At 39.3% G+C, this 21493-nt stretch overlaps 1 protein-coding gene across 1 annotated transcript in view; it reads right to left on the reverse strand.

Annotated features, from left to right (window-relative positions):
• Positions 1–21493, reverse strand: part of vps13a (vacuolar protein sorting 13 homolog A) — a 379786-nt gene that overhangs the window by 331590 nt on the left and 26703 nt on the right. The window contains exons 3-6 of the mRNA XM_048527513.2: positions 18784–18826; positions 11521–11616; positions 8278–8379; positions 3835–3944 (exon numbers count right to left, since the gene is read on the reverse strand). Coding sequence (XP_048383470.1) covers positions 3835–3944; positions 8278–8379; positions 11521–11616; positions 18784–18826 — 351 coding nt within the window. The remainder of the gene's footprint in view (positions 1–3834; positions 3945–8277; positions 8380–11520; positions 11617–18783; positions 18827–21493) is intronic.

Genomic DNA, 21493 nt, shown 5'->3' on the forward strand with positions numbered 1-21493 from the left:
CAAGTCACAAACCATCCTGAAATCTTCACTAGCACTGGGTCAAAATCCAAAACCATTCAACCTTTACCATACATACTGCAGCTGTTCAAAGTTGCAGCTCACTTGTGCTTAATCAACAGTAATACTGATAGACAGAAAAATATAAATTTGGTTTGTGACACCAAGCAGCAGGGAGATTAATAAGGAAGTTGGAAGAAGCTTGCAGAAGGCATATAGCTGCACATGATGATTACGGAAATCAGCGTAGAACAATGGGAAACTTATCTGCCTTTCACCACTGGGATCTATCACTTCAGAGAATGTCAAAGCACACAAACCAGGAGCTGTTGCAATAAAAAAAATTTCAAAGGTTTATTGCGTAAGTTTATTGCAAATCGGCTTCCTCTAGTGAAAGAAAGATTGCAATCTGTCACGGTTAACCGTGTTTTGTTGCTTACAATCTGTTACAAACTCTACTCCGAGAGCTAATATATTAGTTTTCTCTCTTATTAGAGACAAGGAGGAACGGCAAGAATCTGGATCCCACGTCGGTGGTGTACAGCTTCTGGGTGAAATAATACTTGCAACACTGAAGACTTTTGAAAATGTGTCGGCAATATATCTTCTTCTCTAGTAAAATACTTAAAAGCCTGAAGAAAGCCAATTTACTTGATCTCACCACCACTCAGCTTTTTAGTTAACCAGCAACCAAAAAACTTTGCAGTTTATAACATACTAAATCACCTGAGCCTCCCAAGAAGTAAAAGGAACTTGGAGGAAAGAGACTGAAGATCAGAAAACCCTGGCAAGCAAAACGATCATCTCAGCAAACTCTGAACTGAAGCCATTGAACTGCTTACCCAATTTTTCTCCCCCTACAGATGCACAGATACACAGAAAATAGGTGCAGGAATAGGCCATTCAGCCCTGAGAGCCAGCTCAGCAAATCAAAGCAACGGTTATCCAACTTAGTATCCTTTCCCATTTTTCTCCCAATACTACTTGAGGTGTTTAACCTTAAGAAGTATAACCATCTCCTTTTTGAAAATCTTCAATATTTTGGTCTCAAGTTTCCTGTGACAGAATTCTACAGACTCACCACTCAGTAATGAAATTTCTCCTCATCACCGTACTAAACAGCCTACCACATGTCCTTGGACCGGGGCCACTAGTTCTGGATTCCCTGGTCATCAGGAACACCTTACATGCCTTTAATCTATCCATTTCTGTTAGAATTGTCTGTGTTTCTAGGAGATTCACCCTCATTCTTCTAAACACTAGCGAATATGGTCTTAAGCAATCCAGTCTCTCTTCATACATCAGTCTGGTAAACCTTCGCTGCATTGTCTCCATAGCCATAACATACTTTCGCAGATAAAGGAGATGGGAAGATCAGAATATTCCACGTTTAGTCTCACCAAGATCATGTGCAATTACAGCAAAACATCTCTGCTCCTGTACTCCAAACCTCTTGCTATGAAAGCCACCATACTGTTTGTCTCATTCAATGCCTGCTGCATTTGCATACCAACTTTCATCAATATGTGTACAAAGACACCCACATCTCTTGCACGTCCCCAACGATATCTATCGCCATTCAGATAGTGCAAGAGTGTGTATGCGGCGTATGCGAGGAATACGAGAGGCGTGTGGGTGGCAGGGGTTCAGGTGTGAGAGAGGCATGAGGGTAGTGGGGGTGGGCGTGTGGACAGCAGGGCGTGGGCAGGCAGCAGGCATGTGTGGGGCATGTACAATGGTTAGTGGGTGTTGAAACAAATCAACAGCTCATAGATTCTAATTGCAGATAAACAGCTATTTATAAGAAAAAGTAACTCATTAAATTCAAAAACCCGGTCTATTTTCTCTGTTATTACACATCAGATAAGTTTGAAAACTACAGGGACTTTGAATATTTTGATCATTTTTATTCAACTTTTCTGACAATTCCAGGAATAAGTAGCAGGGCTTGATTTCCAGCACACTCTCCCCATGAGGCATCATGCAAGTCTGCTGCTTCAGCTGCATTACAGCAAAAAGGATGGCAACTTCAGCAGATGCACCATCGATAGCATTCTATCGGGTACATAATGGCCTGCTACAGTAACTGCTCTGCCCAGGACCATAAGCAAATACAGAAGGTTATACACACAGCCCAGACCATCACAGAACCCAGCCTTTAATCCATTTACACTTCTTGTTACCATGGAAAGACTGCCAAAGACTCTCCCACCTGGGCATTGCTCTCCAACAACTTCTTCCATCAGGGAGAAGATACAGAAGCTTGAACACATGCATCAGCAGGCTCAAGAACAACTTCTTCCCTGTAAGTTTTAGACTAGTTGAGTGGACCTCCCTAACTTCAAATAATGTTGATCTTGCTTCATGTACCTCCTGTACAGTGTAACCTGTATGCCTCACTCTATCTAAGCACCCTATGCTCTTGCTTACAATGATCTGCTTGTACTAATTGCAAACAAAGCCTTTCACTGTATTTAGGTGCATGTGACTACAATAAATCATACAAATCAAATCAAATGCTGTTGGCCAAATATCTGGTGACTCCAATGTGCAGCCCATTCACATGATCTGCCCAAATACAATTAAGCACATGCTGCTACACAAAACATCACAAAGTATATTAGTAGTGTGTTAAGTCGTCATCACTTCATCTGGACTACCGACTTCCAAGGAGTACAACAATGCGTGACCGAGCAGACATCAAGATTTGTGGTGATCTGGTGCAGCCTTGCACCAGTGACCAGTTAAGAGGCAGAAGTAGGAAAAAGGAAGGAGGAGACATCCCAAAGCCAGCCCCTTTCTATCAGGGATGTTCACACAGAAAGCAGTGGTGCCACTAACTGAAACCTCAATTTCTCATTCAGCAGAGAACCCATCATCCTATCTTCAAATTTTGAATAGGAAACTCCAGCCCATGGTGACAAACTAAAACCGAGTAACACATCAAGTCTCACCCTTATGAAAATTATGACCAATGAGTAGTTCTTGGCCTGGAAATTATAATGATGAGGCTTATGTAAATTGTACAGCAAACTATGCCATATGCAAGTGAAATTAAACAAAGCTGGTTGTTGAGCTGTTGAGACATCTCCTTCTACCAGTCCTGGTATCACGCAATGGTGTGAACTTGGAGCACTTGCCCACAACAGTATGACCGTTGCAACCAGAGTAGGTAAACATCGACATGGCCCTGTAAACTTCATTATTTTGTCAAGTATGGAATCTCATTCCTTCATAAAGATTATAAAAAAAAACTTAACACTATTCTTCTGTCTCCTGTTTTCCTCAATCCCATTTCATTTTCCCTCCATCCTATTTAACTTGCTGTACATGATTTAAATCTGTTTCACACTTCTTGGCTCAGACTCAAAGAATTCTCAAACACCACATCTCGGAATTTCTAGCGATTGCAATAGCACAAAGAGAAACTCCTTACAGCACAGAAGAAACAGCTAATTTCAGGTTCAGAACTATGAGTATCAGTTACCAAAATGTTTTGCCTAGCAGAAAACACTCAGTGAGCACAGCTGCACAGGCCATGTATTACCAATACTTGCAGGTTTAGATCTGCTGTGGAGGCTTTGATCTCAGTAAAATTGATGTCCTGCGGGGGAGGCAACAAGGAAAACTAAAGGACTCTGGCAGTTCTCCACTGCTGTAACTAATTAATTCACAACAAGTATATTACTGAAAAGACATGGTGATCTTAACACAGAGACAAAATTTCTTTTGTGCAATTAAATTTGTCAAGTATATTCACATGGTTTTAACAGGAACAAATAAAAACAAATATCATCTTTCAAGCTCAGTGTTTAAATAAATGAACTAAATACTCACATCATCTTCATAACGGATGTGGACATTCGTAATTTTAACCTGTAAATTCTTAATAACCTGTGTAATTAACTTTTCAAGGAAAGTATCTTGCTTCCCTTCCTTTGGATTTTCTGTAAAAGAGAACAATTTTAATAATAATAGTTACGAGATGATTGCATTTCATATTTTCCCCCCCCTCAGTATATATTGAAACAAAAAACTTGAAATTTTCTGCGTATTTGCTGGCAGCAAGGAAATCCATCAATCACCATGAAAAACCCACTAAAACATTTACTACTTTCTATTATGTGGCAAGCAACGTTTCATGTCACAATACATATCCAAAATGCAGATCAGATTTCATTTCTCTAGCAAATTACCTCAGTTAATACAGCTCCAGTCAATGTTTACACCAGCATGCAAGTAAAACAACCTAAGATTTACAAATTTGTTAAAATGCAATACAAAATTTAAGCACAACTTAAAAAGATATTCTAGCACTTAATGCATTCTAAACATAACTAGTTGCTTTTTTATAAACATTAATCTTTTCTTCAAATGGCTTGTGTTACAGAGCTAGATATCAGAATATACTCTCATTTATAAGGGATTGTTTTTCGATTCCCATGAGATTTGGTTCATAAAGTACCAAAGCATTTCAGCATCAAGGAAGCACCATGTGCCTGTAAAAATCGTAAGTTTTTTTAGAAATCCTCTGATTTCACAATGGCTAAATGATACGTGTGTTGTGGTAATGATCCACACAAAGCAGAAATGCTACAGACTGAATCCCCAGTACAACAAGGCTCCATTTAACATTTTTTTTTAAAACATAAACTGACCAATGAGGCTTGTACTTTGGTCCAGTGAAGGAAATTGGTTTTAAAATCATGTCCCAGTAGGAGTTAGGTCACATGGTTTGATCAGCACCATTTGAAGCAGTATCGTCTACTCCCTAGCCTCCAATTTGCTATGTCTACCATTTCCCTGATCAAAATTCTTGATGATTCTCCCACTCTCCAATTCTCCAACTCATACCTGCTTATATCCTGAGCCAAAACTCCTATCCTGAGCCGAGTGGCAGCTGTTTTTTTGTTTTTTTTAAAAAATGCTGCTGCTCACCTCTTCCGTCACCTGAATTTGTACAGTGAGTGACAAGATGTAAGAGGAGAGCTTCAATAGTCAAAGCCTGTGGTAAGTATCAAAATGTTATTTTCTTAAGGGCTCATGAGATTCAAGAGTTATGTTTCAACTTTTGGGAGCAACTTTGTTTTAAGGGACTTTTTCATTCCCGTTTACCCTTATTAGATAACAGTGACAACAATAATATTGCCTGTTTCATGAATTTTTAGGGCTTTTATCCCCCCTTTAGGTAGTTAAGATTTCACAAATATAAAAAGAATGTTTCCACAAATGGGTTCTATCTTTTAATTTGGAATCTAGATGTTTTTAGTCTATTTATTGTACATCAATCTCCCATTTGACAATGTGCAAAATACACAGAACAGCAGGTGAAGTCATCCCCAAAATGTCTGTAAAAATTCATTTGTGGGCACAACTAACTGGAGAAAGTTGCCAATTACATGTCCTTCCAGTCACCAGATTTAGTTTCATGCATTCAAAATAAATAGTTAATTGTGTGGCCAATGTAAAATGATGCAATATTAAATCCTGCTTCTTCATGAATTATTTCAGTAACTAGGAAAAATATAATTAATGAAAACCTCTAAAAAATGAAAGCAAGGTATCAACAGCCATGTTGTTAATAATCTGCAGACTATCCATCTCTCTGTGATGCTCGATGAACACAGCAGGCCAAGCAGCATCTTAGGAGCACAAAAGCTGACGTTTCGGGCCTAGACCCTTCATAAGAGAGCTCTCTGATGAAGGGGCTAGGCCCGAAACGTCAGCTTTTGTGCTCCTAAGATGCTGCTTGGCCTGCTGTGTTCATCCAGCTTCACACTTTGTTATCTCGGATTCTCCGGCTTCTGCAGTTCCCATTATCTCTGATCCATCTCTCTGTATTCGGCACCTCCTTACACAAGTGTTTAAGGCCCAAGAATGTGCATCCCTTTCTCTCATGTTCTGTTGTGTCCCCTGCTTTCAGCACATTGATATTATAATGACTTGTAATATTCAAACAAACAGTCAGGGATGGATAAAGTTACACGGTATATGCACATTGTGGCATCCACCTGTTGTGAAGTTGTGTAGAGTACTCCTGAATTGGAAGGCAAGTTAGGATCTGTTTTTTAAAAATGGGGGGGGGGGGGGGGGGGATAGAAGAGTGCATAGTCCCTTTAAGATGGAATGTGCTATTCTAGGCTTGGAAATTTAAACGAAAATGTGCCTTTAAATTAAATGTAAGCAGCTGAAGAGGTACGGACAGTTCTGAAATTGAAACGTGTCAATTGGCTGAAACACTGGAAATCTTAGGCTTGTTTTGATTTTGGCAACTAGCTTGAAGATCTGCCAATTAATTTAAACCAAGCACTTGGGGTTTGAAAACCAACTTAATTTAAATCTGATGGTTTGACAACCTCATACTATCCTACAAGTCATTGGGGATATATAAGAGGGTTTTTGAAACGGTCCTTGAAAACTCAGTGACAGTGCAAACTGCCATGTGAACAGTGAATATCTGGCTCCCACAGGAATCTAAGCTGTCTGAGAAGCACCATCTATTCATAAAGGTAACACGGCACTTCTAGCTAAAAGTCCTCGCACAAGAATTCACATAGAAACATCCCTGACAGAAAGATCAGCAGAAGAAAGGCGTTTACGACTAGAGACATTAGAGAAGGCAGAACATTCCAGAAGATAAACTCTCAAAGTCTATACGGGGTGTAAGATTTTATTTAATTTTCTTATTACTTCATTTTATACAAGTAGGACTTGTGTTTATTGCAAAAACATAACACTAGAATTTTATTCTGTTTGGGAATAGTTAGCAGTCAAGGAGGAATTGTTTGATTTGTTAGTAGTTCTGTTAATTCGTTCACTGTTAGGATTAAACAAATAGTTACTTGTTGCTTATAAAGTGAATATCATGGATTTTCTTTCATTTAACCACTCCTCCTTAACACATTGGATGAGGCGAGGTGAGCTTCTCTAGGTGTTTCAGGTTTAATTAGAAGGAGACGTCTACTATAGCCATAGCAATTTGGGGACTTGTCTTTCAATTTTAATCATTAGACGGTTCAACCTCCCTTTCCTACTACACCTAATCAATGAATGAGTGAACAATGGACCTGACATTCTGCAGGACCATCAACCATCTCCTGCCTGTACCATACTCAGCTTCTCCTGTCCCAGGCCAGGTCATTGCTCCAACCTCTTGCACCTCTGCTGCCTGGTGACCCTTGGATCAGCCAGATTAACTCCAAACTCATCCAAGCATACATCTCCTCCCTTTACCATGACTGGCAGAGAAGGGACTCCTGATTGGTAGAATTGGAGGAGCAACATTAAAAAGCAGAATACTTGATTCAAAGGCTGCTCCTCACAGATTATGTCTCTCCCACTTCTACACAAGTAAAATGCTCCCATATTTTCTTTATAGTTCTGTGATTTTATTTTAAAACTTATTTCATTTACGAAAATTAGAACTCCGCAATTGGCAGGGCTTTTTTTTCCCCCTCTGATGAGGAAAACACTAAAGACCTAACTCTAGCTTTTAATTTGGTTTTAAGAGAAAGTGTAATTTGTTTGAAGACATTGCATGTGAAATGACAATTTTTAAGAATATAGCTTCAAGTGAAGATTTACTTTGTATTACAGTGAACTGATATCAGTCAGATCAATGGCAGGACATAAATTAAAGACCACAACAAAAGTAAGATGCTGTAGGCAACAAAAATAAGATGCTGTAGGCAACATGTGGGGCAGAATTTTTGAATGGTTGCCTTATTGGGTGATATTCACTTCGTGAGGAAACATTCAAATGATTCAGAATGATATTTTATGCACCCCCTGCGGTGGGTTTGAAGGCAGATAAGACTTTTAGATTAAGATGCTAATGGCTGATTAATTGTCAGATAGGAATATAGTTCATGGATCTTCCAGGAGAGAGGTCTTTTGTCAAGTCCCCAGCCTATGACAAGTCACCTCCATAAAACTGCTCCTGCTACTTTAGATTATTCAATGCAATGGAAGAGAAAATTCACTGCAATCCAGAAGTGGCACACTATTTAAAACAGTTCATCAAAAACTGCTAATTTAACATTTTTTTATAAAGTGACAATGTATATGCCAGAAATCTTAAAACAAGAAAATGCAAAAGTTAATCAAAGCAATGGAGTGGACAGAGTACGGGTACCCTGAATTCAAATATTGCAGAACGTCTACATATACAGCTCAAATGATTGAGGTAATATTGGGAAAAGCCAATTAAACAAAAGTTGATTAGGAATTAAATATATTGCACTAATGAAAGAAAGCTACAAAGACATCTGTGCAAAGTACCTTTGTCAGCAACCTTTTGCTTAGCTTCTTCAATTCTTTGTAATTCTCGCTGCTTGATTTCTTGAAGTTGCAATTCCTCTTTTTCAGCATCATATTTGATACCTAAAACATAAATTACATGTGAATGATTGTGTATGGGGGTGAGTGCACTTGGGGACAGGTACACAAGCAGTGGGGGCAAGTGGGGGATTAGAAGTGCTTTACATTCAAGTTCGGGAGCCCTTCCGTCAAAAAAAAAGTTAGTTGAACACTTGCACTTTTCGAATTACCAGGGAGCTCAAGGATCCCATCATTCTTCACTTTCGTCCAAAGTACCGCTAATGAAAATCAGGTGATATGCTAACCGGACAGCATTCTTCACTTGTGTTGTATAATTGTTGTGTGTGCACATGCATGCGAGAGAGAGAGCGCAAGAAATTTGGTATTCTTGCTTTTGCCATGACGACAAGACAAATATATCGAACAGTTGCTTTTCAGCAAAAATAATATGCTGTAGATATTGAAAATACTTGGCATTTATGACAAGAAATAGAGTTGATGTTTCTAATCGGGGCCTCCATTAGCCTTCACCCTCCTTCACCATCAGATCTGACACCTACCCTCTTGGACACCACCGAATCTGGTTTTACTCCCACCTGCCTTTTCATGGGAGTATTAAATATACTCAGATTGAAAACAGTACACTCAAATTGCTTCAATCATAGCCACAGTGATCACCATAGAATACACAGCCTGCGTATATGGATGCCAGCAGTATTATTGCTCACACTGCAGATTTGCATGATACTCCGAATCTCCACAACACTGCAAACATTTATCCTTTAACCTTGCTGAAAACAGAACATATATCAACCCAGACCTGGTCAATCAAATTAAGCATAGGATACTGACCACAACTGGATATTGAGATTATAAGTTCAACAAGACAACATGGAATGTTAACATGTCCCTTTTACAGGAACAGGTCTACAAGTCACTGAACACAGAATCAGAATCAGAATCAGAATCAGAATCATTGTAATGCAGATAGTGGCCATTCAGCCCATTATATCTGCACCAGCTCTTTGAGCATCATAAGATTTCCTCTTCCTTCTCTTTCCCTGTGACCCTACACATTATTTCCATCATCCAGTAACCATTTAAAATGTTTCAATTGAACCTGCCTCTGCCACACTTCCAGGCAATGCAGTCCAAACCCTAGCCTGTCGCTCTAAAGACTTTCTTCTCTTTTCACAGTTATATGATTTGTGCATAATCTGTGTCTTCTAACTCTTGAATAGTCTAGGTGCAGGAACTGATTCTCCCAGTCTATCTGGCAAACTTTTCAAGATTTTGAACATTTCTATCCCACTTTCCTCTTTATTTTCTCTCAGGACAAGGCTAACTCCCATCTTCTCCAATCTATCTTACAGCAGAAGTTCACACCCAGGAATCATTCTTATAAACCTCTTGTGCGTCTTCTCCAAAGCATTCACATCCTTCCAAACAATGTACCCAGGACAGAAACTTCGTAGCAACAAAAAAAGCATTGCAGGCATGAAGGAGAAACCCAATTAAAAAGTTAGAAAGAGAGGGTGCAATCATTAGGTGCTACCAACTTCAGGTGATTACTTAACAAGGTTTATCGGTAAAAAATTTGAATACTCAAATATGTTAACATTTATTTGCTGACAGCTGTAAAATGAAACACTTTTCAATTATTTTAAGTTGTTAAACCCTGTAACAATTTAAAATAAACTATAAACTCACTAAACATAAATTTTGAAGAATTTCTCTTCCAATTTACAGTCCAATATGAATGAATCTTAAAATTTTTAACAAGTCTTATTCTTGGAACACCCAATTTGATAGACGGGCTACCTTCTTTATTGGGTTGACAATTTCTGTGGAGAATTCACAGTGGTAGATCAAAATGAGGTAAAACACTTCCATGCATCCATCTTATCATAAAACTAGTTTTATTCTATTCATGGAGCATAAGCATCATTGACAAGGCCTCAATTTCATGTCCATCCCTACCTGCCCTCGAGAAAGTGGTACTGAGTTAATGCATTAAGGGGACAGCATATTAAAGTTTTAATGCAACATCACATAACGGTTTGAACAAAGTTTGGAATTTGATGAGAAAACCAAACGCAACAACTCCAGAACTTATAAAAAACATCTTCAGCAACCCAATATTCTGGAATGAAAACAAAAACAACTGCAGATGCTGTAAATCAGGAACAAAAACAAAGTTGCTGGAAAAGCTCAGCAGATCCGGCAGCACCTGTGAAGGAGAAAACAGAGTTAACATTTCAGGTCCGCTGACTCTTCTTCAGAACGTTCTGAGGAAGGGTCAACGGACCCGAAATGTTAACTCTGTTTTCTCCTTCACAGATGTTGCCGGATCTGCTGAGCTTTTCCAGCAACTTTGTTTTTGTTCCTAATATTCTGGAAGTTTACACAGGCAAAGCAGTAGCACATGCAACATGTTCACTGATGGCTACGTGGAATGTGTTTATATTTAAGTTCAAAGCTAGATGCTCAAGAATGCTACAATTGAATAATTGGCAAAAATGAATTGGTTCATAAATTGTTGTAAAACATCAGGTGAATAAATTTACCAAAGAAGTTCCAAGTGTATAAATTTCACCTTCCCCTTCTCACTTAAAGGACATTATGTTGCCAAATAATTCTCGATAAAATATTTCAAAATTGTCATTCTGTTACACAAATATACACTGACTGAAGAAAAACAAACTTGAACATTCCTTAAAATAGAGATGTTTCCAAAGCTTTTTGTTTTGCACTCAACAGGATAAGAATTCTAAATTTAAAATGATCACAAGAATGTGGATCAAAGAAATAGGTGCATACCGATTACCAAGTATTGACTGATTGAGGAACACTGTCATGGAGCAATACCATTGGAAACTATGGGCTCCAGGTCATCCCAAAAGAAGAAGTGCTCATTTCCAACATGCTTTTCTCTTTGCAGAGTTGTACTCTCTCTACGAATGCATGTTGTTTCCAGCAAGACTGTGAACATGTTGAGCTTGACACATCTTTTATCAACTGGTTGTCAGTACAACAATGTGCACACATAGGATTGCACCGCAGGTGCTGCCCAATCATGGAATCACATCTGATAGTGCACATTTCAATTTGGATTTTGCAAGTACACATTAGATCAGTACAGTCTAGTCAGACTCCACTTTCTGTCAGCAACTAAAACTACTACAAAATTATGTTTTTGCTTACTGGCACATGGAACAATAAGCATATAGATTCCATCCAATGTCGCTTCCACTGCTTGTCCATACAGATTCTTCCATGGTATTTTCAGTTCAAGTTTACCTAAAAATAAACAAAGTTTTGTCAAAATGCATATGAACATAGGCAACTAAAGATCTGAAGTCTCGCAAGATGGCAAATACTGAAAGATCAAGACTTTTCTCTACCACACACATGCCAGAGATGAAGAAATTTCAGTTAAGAGAAAGCCCATGGACTAATAATACAAGTTGTGTCCTGCAACACAGATTTAGACAATTATGACAAATTTAGAGGTTTCAGTTTTAAATTTGAAGTCATCTATTTGGCAATTCAAATGAAAATATGATTTCTAATTTCTCACAGCACGGCTTATTTCTTAAGGAAAAGGGATGCACCTCATGAAAGATATCCTACAATGGATGCAAAAATCACAGGTCAGCAAACATCGTAAACAGGGGGAGTTGCATGAATTGAAGAAGGGATACTAGTGTTTTAGTCAAGAATGAGTATGAATCTTCTGGCAAATGCCTATTTAATCTCAGGCATTGAGAACAAATTCGCGTGTAACAAAATCGAAGTCTCAGACACAGTAAAGGGCTATAAAAGACACCAACAGATATAGGCAGCTTAGAAGAATGAGCCAAAAAAAAAGTACAACTTACTACGAAATTAACTTCTAACTCTACATCCATCACATCTCACCCCAAAACTGCCTAGCCCCAACCCCAGATTTTATGGAACAGTCCTGTAATTGTTGAGGTGGTGGACCAGTGTCGTAGGTTTGCTGCCAGGATATCCTTTATCTTGTATTTTCACAGCAACAACTCAGATTGCTCCTCTCCTCAGCAAAGGCCTTTGATTCTTGTGCACATTTAATACACACGTGATTCCCTCCAACTCAGACTGCCAATACCCCTTGCTGTTTTGCCATGTGTCCCGAGTCACCAACACAATCAAACATACCGTCGACACTACAATAACTTCTCATCCTGCTCTTACCCAATCACCTATGCACAAAACTGCCAGGTCCAAACAGGTTGCAAATCAAAGATCCTTCCAAAATAATATGTTCAGATTCTAGATTAGATTAGATTCCCTACAGTGTGGAAACAGGCCCTTCAGCCCAACAAGTCTACACGACTCCTTGCAGCATCCCACCCAGACCCATCCCCCTATAACCCACACACACCCCTGAACACAATGGGCAATTTAGCATGGCCAATCCACCTAGTCAGCACATCTTTGGACTGTGGGAGGAAACCGGAGCACCCGGAGGAAACCCACACAGACACGGGGAGAATGTGCAAGCTCCACACAGACAGTTACCTGAGGCTGGAATCGAACCTGGGTACTTGGTGCTATGAGGCTGCAGTGCTAACCACTGAGCCACTGTGCCGCCCAAATAGGGCACAAATGCAATAGCATTTGAGTGAGTGAGTGAGTGTGCGCACAATAGGGGAAGTGATAAGGCAACAGACCTTGATCGAAAGGGGTAGGGATAATCAAGTGAACCCTTCCCCCTTATCCTTCCAGAATCTTCCCTCCTCTAACACCTACCAACGCCCACCAGCCATCTCTATTGCTACCTGCTGCTAAAATAATTTCTATTTACTTCCTAAGCATTGATCACCCCCCATCCTGAACTTCTCAAACAGACTGTCAACTCCAGAATTTCCCAAAATTATTGAAACTATTGATGTGAATTCCTCTGATCAAGTTTCCACCATTAAATGTACAAAAAAATAACTCTTACAAAAGTCACAAGTGACATCCAATGAGGCACAACAAAGGTAAACTTGCCCTCCTCTTTCTTGGTCTTTCTGTCTTTGACAGTTGACTATGTTATATTGTCCATTACATTTACCAAAACAAGCAACTGGAGTTGGTCTGTCTTCCACAACCGTTAAATTGTGTTTCAGTGTTCAAAACAAAGTCCAGCCTGTTCTCATCTTTTCCTAACCAATTAAAAACAAACCATTTTTAATCTTAAAACCAAAGTAAAATCTGACTCACCCTGCTTTACTTGCAAATCTACCAACTCAAAAAGCACTAGAAGTTGGAATACAAATTTTAAATTCCTTCCTAATTCAGTAGGCAACATTCTTTTAAAACTCATTTGTGCCAAATATAAAACTGTCCACGCCCATTATAATGATGCCCAATAGTTTTCTTTTCCCATCATAGCACCAATAAAACACTGCATGACTTTTCCAACATTCTCAGTAGTTGAAAATTCACAATGCATTCCTATTACTTGTAAGGAATGTGATTTTACAGTCCGATTCTTTTGTAATATTACCACGTTCAGCAAATTTTTACAGGCCTCTCCATTCCTTACTCCCATTTCATCACAAGTCTTGTGCAATGTCTTAATGTTGTCTGACTTCTTCCTCACCCCTTTCCTGCCAGCATACAGAATGGAGAAAGTGGAGTTAATAGTTGTATACTCTAGAGTGAGGATAATCACATAATATGGAAGGCAATTTTGGATTACAGTTGCATTATTAATTGGCATGTATGGAAAATGCCAACCATGTGCAAAGGTTTTTGGCATGTACTGCCCGTACGAGAGCTCCGAGCAATCTGCAATTTGGCTGATTTGCCAGTATGTTGTATGATAACTTAAATCAACAACCATGATCTTTTTCACAAAATAAAAATCGCTGCTTAATGATTCTGTAGTATTCGTAAGTACATTTAAGTTTATATATATGCCCCTAAACCCGTAATTTGCAAACTCCCTTCCATTATCTGTTGGCAAGTTTGTTGGCTTTCCCAAGCCAGTGCCATTTCCATAACCCTATCTACCAGGCTGAATCCAGTGGCAACATCTATAAGATGTGATCAATAAAAATTTTTGATCCTGTCCCATTCTGTTCAGTTCATACCCACAACTTCATTACATTTGAGTTAAAGGAACACTTGAAACCAGGCACGGTGGTACCTTCCACTATTTGATGTGCATGTCACATTGAGATGTGGTATGTTTAACAATGGATTTATATTCCTCATCTACAACGCTAGCAGTATCAGTAAATTGCAAACTTACATCTTACCAAAGAAATGCTTTATCATTTTCTAGGCCTAACTTCCTCTTCGTTCTGTTTACTGAAGACCTACTTACTACATTACCCACGACCACACCCGTGCTCATGAAATGATGTATTCGTGATTTAAGAAGCGTGGTCCTTCTTTGTAAAAGATGTTAATGTAATTTCATCCTTGACTCAAAGCTGGTAGTGCTTTCATATTCTTTAATTTACATTTGTGTCTTGTCAAGTATTTCCAAATAGTAGTTTAGCCAACTGGGCACACACACTGAGAAAACATCCCATGTTCCTGCTGGACTATGGTGACTTTATGAAGGTGTAATGATCTCCGGTTTCTCCTGCAGACATATTAGAATGGCTGCAGGACAGAACAGGGTAACATGTGCCTGTACAAGTTTTCTGCAAAAGAAATTCAGCTATCCCCACACCTCCATCCAGGTCAGGATGCCCTGCAAAGTTTTATCTTCAGCTAATTATTCATTTCGATTTTGAAAGCCATAATTTCATCTGTCTCAACCACACACTCAGGTAATTCTTCCAAGATCTTAACTACTTGTTACTTGAAGAAGTTAGTCCTCTTGTCACTTTCACCTCTCATTTTTCACCTTCACTCGATAGCTTATGATTCTCATTGATTCTAATGGGAACTGTTTCTCTTCATTTGCTCTGCTCAGTCTCCTCACAACAGTTACAATTTGAGTTGCTCAATTTCTCTTCTCCAAATTAAAGAAAATTTCACATAACATTCTATTCATATAACTGAATTCCCTCACTTCCTGTGTCCAAAAATTGATGCAATTTTCCAGTATGGGCCAAACAACTTTTAGTAAAAATGTTCATAGACGCAACAGTTGTACTCTATGCTTGTATTTATAAAGAAATAATCCCATGTGTTTTATTTTTTTAAAATATCTCTTTTTCAATCTGCCCTGCCATCTTCAACGATTTATGGATATAAATCTCCTGGTTCTTCTACTCTTGAAAGCATTATGAATTATATTATATATATTTGAAATAATTGCCATTTCTTGTTCTTCCTATCCAAATGCATTATTTCATACTTGCGCCGTGACAATTTTCATCTACTCCACACATTCCACCAATTTTAGTCCTCTTAAAATTCATCACCAGAATCTTCCAGGTTCAACTGAAATTCCACCCTTCACATTACAAGTTCAATGACAATTGCAGATACCTAACAAGCAATATTGTTCAAACTACTGTTTTTGTCCCCCCAACAAGAAAATCCACAATCGTCACACACTGCCAAATTATGCACTTAAAACAGGATAGTATTTTGACTCACCAAGTTAGTGTGCCTTCAAATCAACCTGTCTATTTTTGGAGTCATAGAAAAAGTTAAACGTTTCTTTTAAATATACACAGTTCCCAAATTTATCTGGATATCTGCACTGAACAAGAATTATTATTTATTACAAGGAATTAAACTAAAGCTACTGCAAATAAATATAAACCACTCGCTTTTAATACTACAAGTTAAACTCCAATCCCCTTATGAATAGCACGGATGGCACACAACATGAACAGGGAAAATAGGAACTGCAGATGCTGGAAAATCTGAGATAACAAAGTGTAGAGCTGGATGAACACAGCAGGCCAAGCAGCATCTCAGGAGCACAAAAGCTGCATTTTGGGCCTAGACCCTTCATCAGAAAAGGGGGATGGGGAGAGGGTGCTGAAATAAATAGGGAGAGGGGGGAGGCAAATCGAAGATGGATAGAGGAGAAGATAGGTAGAGAGGAGACAGACAAGTTAAAGAGGTGGGGATGGAGCCTGTAGAGGTGAGTGTAGGTGGGGAGGTAGGGATGGGACAGGTCAGTCCAGGGAGGACAGACAGGTCAAGGGGGCGGGATGAGGTTAGTAGGAAGGAAATGGGGGTGCGGTTTGAGGTGGGAGGAGGGGATAGGTGAGAGGAAGAACACGTTAGGGAGGCGGGGATGAGCTGGGCTGGTTTTGGGATGCAGTAGGGGGAGGGTGGATTTTGAAACTTGTGAAGTCCACATTGACACCATTCGGCTGCAAGGTTCCCAAGCGGAATGAGGTGCTGTTCCTGCAACCTTCACGTGGCATCGTTGTGGCACTGCAGGACGCCCAGATGGACACATCATCTATGGAATGGGAGGGGGAGTTGAAATGGTTCGCAAGTGGGGAGGTGCAGTTGTTAATTGCGAACCGAGTGTAGGTGTTCTGCAAAGCGGTCCCCAAGTCTCCGCTTGGTTTCCCCGATGTAGAGGAGGCCACAACGGGTACAGCCGATGCAGTATACCACATTGGCAGATGTGCAGGTGAACATCTGCTTGATATGGAAAGTCTTCCTGCCACCACCATCCCCCCACCCCCCCTTCAGTCTGCATTTACAACCTACTTCCAGCACAAAGGATGACATGTGATAAACATGGAGAGTAGACCTCAATTAAGCAACCCACAGAGCATATCAAGTAACACTTGCAATCAATACAGACCAAAAATGTCCCAGTAACTGCCTCCAGATCATAGATCATCAAGTCTCATTGAACTAATGCTTCACCTTTGCTGATCTGTCTGATACTCTCTCTCCAGTGTCAGTGTCAAACTGTGTCAATAACTGCTTCTGTTCTGGTTGCCAACACTCCATTCTGGATTCATAGTGCCCAAACTCCAAAACAACATTCTAGTACTTCTTTAGAGGCACTACTCCAATTTTTCACCTCCAGCCAGCTTCAAATTAGCTATCTCTCGGTTTTTTCCCTTGAACTGTAAACCTACCCACTCAGTTTTATGAAGCAAATATTGCTTTTGGGCTTTATACGTCCAATCTTCAGATGCATTGAATGCTTCTTCCAAGCCCCTCTCAGCTACTCCTAACAGAAGTCAGCGATCTTCAGATCTCAGCGAATTCAGAGTCTTGACTATGTACAGCCAAATCTAGGGTGGCACGATGGCTCAATGGTTAGCACTGCTGCCTCACAGCACCAGAGAACCAGGTTCAATTCCACCCTCAGGCAACTACGTGTGGTGTTTGCACATTCTTCATGTCTCCATGGGTTTCCTCCGGTTTCCTCTCACAGTCCAAATGTTGCAGGTTACATGGACTGGCCATGTTGCAGTTCTTAGAGGACAATGAGTACAATGCGAAACACAGTAAGGTAGTAGTTCATGGAATAAGACCTTATTTGGTGCACTATGAACAGCTTCTTCATGAAGAGTAAGGGAAAACAGCAAAAGCTAGATGCCTTTAAGCCAATCCCCAAGAAACAAACAAAGTCAGAAGACAATGAACCACAGCTATCCATTTGTGGATTAACAATTTTTTGCCCTAACCCTGCAAGCACAACCGCACCTGATGGTGATGGTGTTGATGATGACGACGACAAGCCTCAGCCCCTGCATTAACAACGGAGCAATTTCCAATCTCTTCCCCCATCAAGTCATCTTGACATTATTTCCCCCAAGTTCAGGTTTTACATTTACTTTTATTCATTCTTAGGTATGAATTAAACATTCATTCAAACTGCACTTTCCTTTGTGTTAGGCTTTTTCAGAGTTTTTTTTGGTAGTCTGCCACTAACCCATCTTTTCCCATAGGCCCCGTTATTTCTATAGTGCAACTTCCTATAACTCAATGTTGTGCAGTAACGCAACTATCACATTATAGCAGAACCGACTGTAGTAACAACATTTTATAATCTTTCACAGACGATACAGGAAATGTGAATTAGAAGACTGAAATCTTTTTCACACATACTTGTTACGCAACTTAGCAAGTTTGCTTCAACATCCTTATTAATATCAGCCAGTTTTGCAAATTTATTACAATCTCGCTTAGTTACTGATCAACAGTTCAAAGCTCCATGAGGAACATAAATACAAGCAAGAGGGTTTACATAGACATAATAAAAAGAAAGTTCTGCAAAGTGTCCAACAGGTCTGGCAACATGTGTCAAGAGAAAAAAAAACAACTTGCATCTTGGTTGACTGCCATTCTTCAGAACTGGGTCAAGTCAGAGGGAGATAACAGGCTTGAAGCTGAATAAGGTTAGCAAGTTTAAAGGAAACGGTAATTTAGTGATGAATTCTATCCAGATGATAGGTCATAAAATTCAGACACCAGTTAAATAACTGAATCTAGAAGATGGAGTTCTGCTAGTTTCATACATTATAACAACAATGTAGAGAGGATTAGAAAAAAAGTACTTACTAACATGACCAGCTTTAACTTTGAATGGAACATTAAGTTCACTCTGTAAAAAGAAAATGTAATAAAAACCAGTATTTTTGTTTAAAGCCATTGTACTCAGATATAATTTACCCTCAGTAATATCATCAAGATATTTTAACCTTTGTTCTAACAAATGTCGTCATTACATGTTCTGTACAGTAAGGATTTTAAATCACTGATAAAGCAAAATCATTCTCTACTCATGAAACAGTTCTTTTTTAAAATGAAGTTCATGTAACAATGCTTGCGCAAATCGAACATAACCTAACAAAAACAAAATGCTACAGATGTTTGAAAATGAATACAAATAGAAAGTAGGTAGATACTAATAGGTCATTCAGCAGAAAGAGAAAACAATTCAAAGGGCTCAACTGAACACGGCACCAGAATGCTTTGACCCAGTTTTTTCGGGGGAGTAATGGGGTTTGGATGGAAAGTGAAGACATAACACCACAACTATTGTGGCCAAACTTTAAAAGTCCAGCCAATTAGATACCAAGTTTTCCAAAACTTGAACTTGAACATGCAAGTTAGGCCAGGATTTGTATCCATGTGTAGATGGGCTAGGAAACTTGCACTAAGATTTCTGACAGGCAGGCAAGCAGTGAGCAGGATGTCCAGTCGATGTTACGAACCTGTAACTTCAAACTTGCTGATGAAGGAGTGCTAAATCAAACGACACATTTCTTGTCAATATTACATTAAAATTGATAAAAAGGTAGAAATGTCAAAAGTTAAGCCAATAAAAACAGGGAGTGGCAGGAAGACAAAAAAAGGTTTGTGATGGAAGACAGGGCAGGGTCATTAAAGGACCAAATGATTGTTGGCACACAACATTAAAAGAAAGTGGGAATGAGTATAATAAAAAGAAATAGGTATGCCCAGATGAGGCAAGACTGGTTACATAGCAACCACCTGAACACAATAGGAAAGAAAATAGGAACCTGGAAGATAGTCTATTCAACCATACAACAAGATGGCTGATATGCTATCTAAACACCATTTTCCCCACACTATCCCCACATTCGTTGATAAGTTTGTCCCAAAAATTGCAAGTATCAGTTTTAAATATACACTGTAGCTCAGCTTCCATGGCCCTCAAGTACAGAATTGCAAAGATTGAAGATCTTCTGAATGAAGAAATTCCACTACTCAGGGTCCTAAATAACCTACATCTTATTCTGAGACTACATATCTTGGTTGCAGACACCCAACAAGAGAAAACATCTTTTCTGCAGCTACCCTGTCAAGCCTTCTAGGCATTTTGATGTTGCAATGAGATAATCTCATCCTCTAAAACCTTAGAGAACGAGCACCCAATCTTATTAATCTTTCCTCACAGCATAATTCACCTTCCAAGAAAGGGGGTAGCTTGAAACAAAATCACCACTGCCAAGGAAATGGTGTTGGGAGAACCCTGAAGACTGAGGAATCCCCAGGACCAGATGGCATACATGGAGTTAGAGATGTATAGGATGGAAACAGACACTTCAGTCCAACTCATCCATGTCGACCAGATATCCTAAATAAATCTAATCCCATTTGCCAGCATGTGGCCCATATCCCTCAAAACCCTTGCTCTTCATATACCCATCCAGATGCCTTTTAAAATATTATAATTGTACCAGCCTCCACAGCTTCCACTGGCAGCTCATTCCATACACGCACCAGCCTTTGCGAGAAAAATCTGCCCCTTAGATCCCCTCTCACGTTAAACCTATGCCCTCTAGTTTTAGACTTTGCTACCCTGGGAAAACAACCTCTCCACACCCCTCATGATTTTATAAACCTCTATAAAAAGGTCACCCCTCAACCTCAAACACTCCAGGGAAAACAGCCCCATCCTATTCAGCCTGTCCCTATAGCTCAAAACTTCCAACTCTGACAACATCCTTGTAAATCTTTTCTGAACCCTTTCAAGTTTCACAACATCCTTCCTATAGCATGGAAGCTAGAACTGCCCGCAGTATTCCAATAATGGCCTAACCAATGTCCTGTACAGCTGCAACATGACCTCCTAACTCGTGTACTCAATGCACTGACCAATAAAGGCAAGCATACCAAACGCCTTCTTCACTATCCTATCTATCTGCGACTCCACTTTCAAGGAGCTGTGAACCTCCACTGCAAGGTCTCTTTGTTTGGCAATACTCCCTTACGCTGATTTGCCTTTCCAAAATGCAGCACCTCACATTTGTCTAAATGAAACTCCATCTGCCCCATGGCTCATCTGATCAAGATCCTGTTGTACTCTGAGGTAACTTTCTTCGCTGTCCAAGGTCTTTAAAAAAAGTGACAACAGGAGTAGTGTAAATATGGGTTATCATCTTTTAAATTTCCTTATATAATTAAAGTATTCTAGCAGATATAAACAAAAAATAATGTAACATTATTTATGAAAGGAGGAAGACAGAAGCAGAAAACCACTGTCCAGTCATCTGAACATCTGTCAGAGAGAAAATTATTAGAATCCATTATTAAGTATGAAATAATGATAGGGTCAATCAGTAAGAAAGGGAAAAACTGTTAACTAACGTAATTAGTCTTTTGAGGAAGTAACAAAGGCGGCAGATAAAAGGGGAATGTGTAGATTTGGTGCATTTGATTTACAGAAAGCTTTGACAGAGAAGCCATATGAAACAACACTACTAAAAATAAAAGCTTATGGATAAAGGAATGGTTTAGTCAA

Source organism: Stegostoma tigrinum, chromosome 3, assembly GCF_030684315.1.
Source record: "Stegostoma tigrinum isolate sSteTig4 chromosome 3, sSteTig4.hap1, whole genome shotgun sequence".
NCBI lineage: Eukaryota > Metazoa > Chordata > Chondrichthyes > Orectolobiformes > Stegostomatidae > Stegostoma > Stegostoma tigrinum.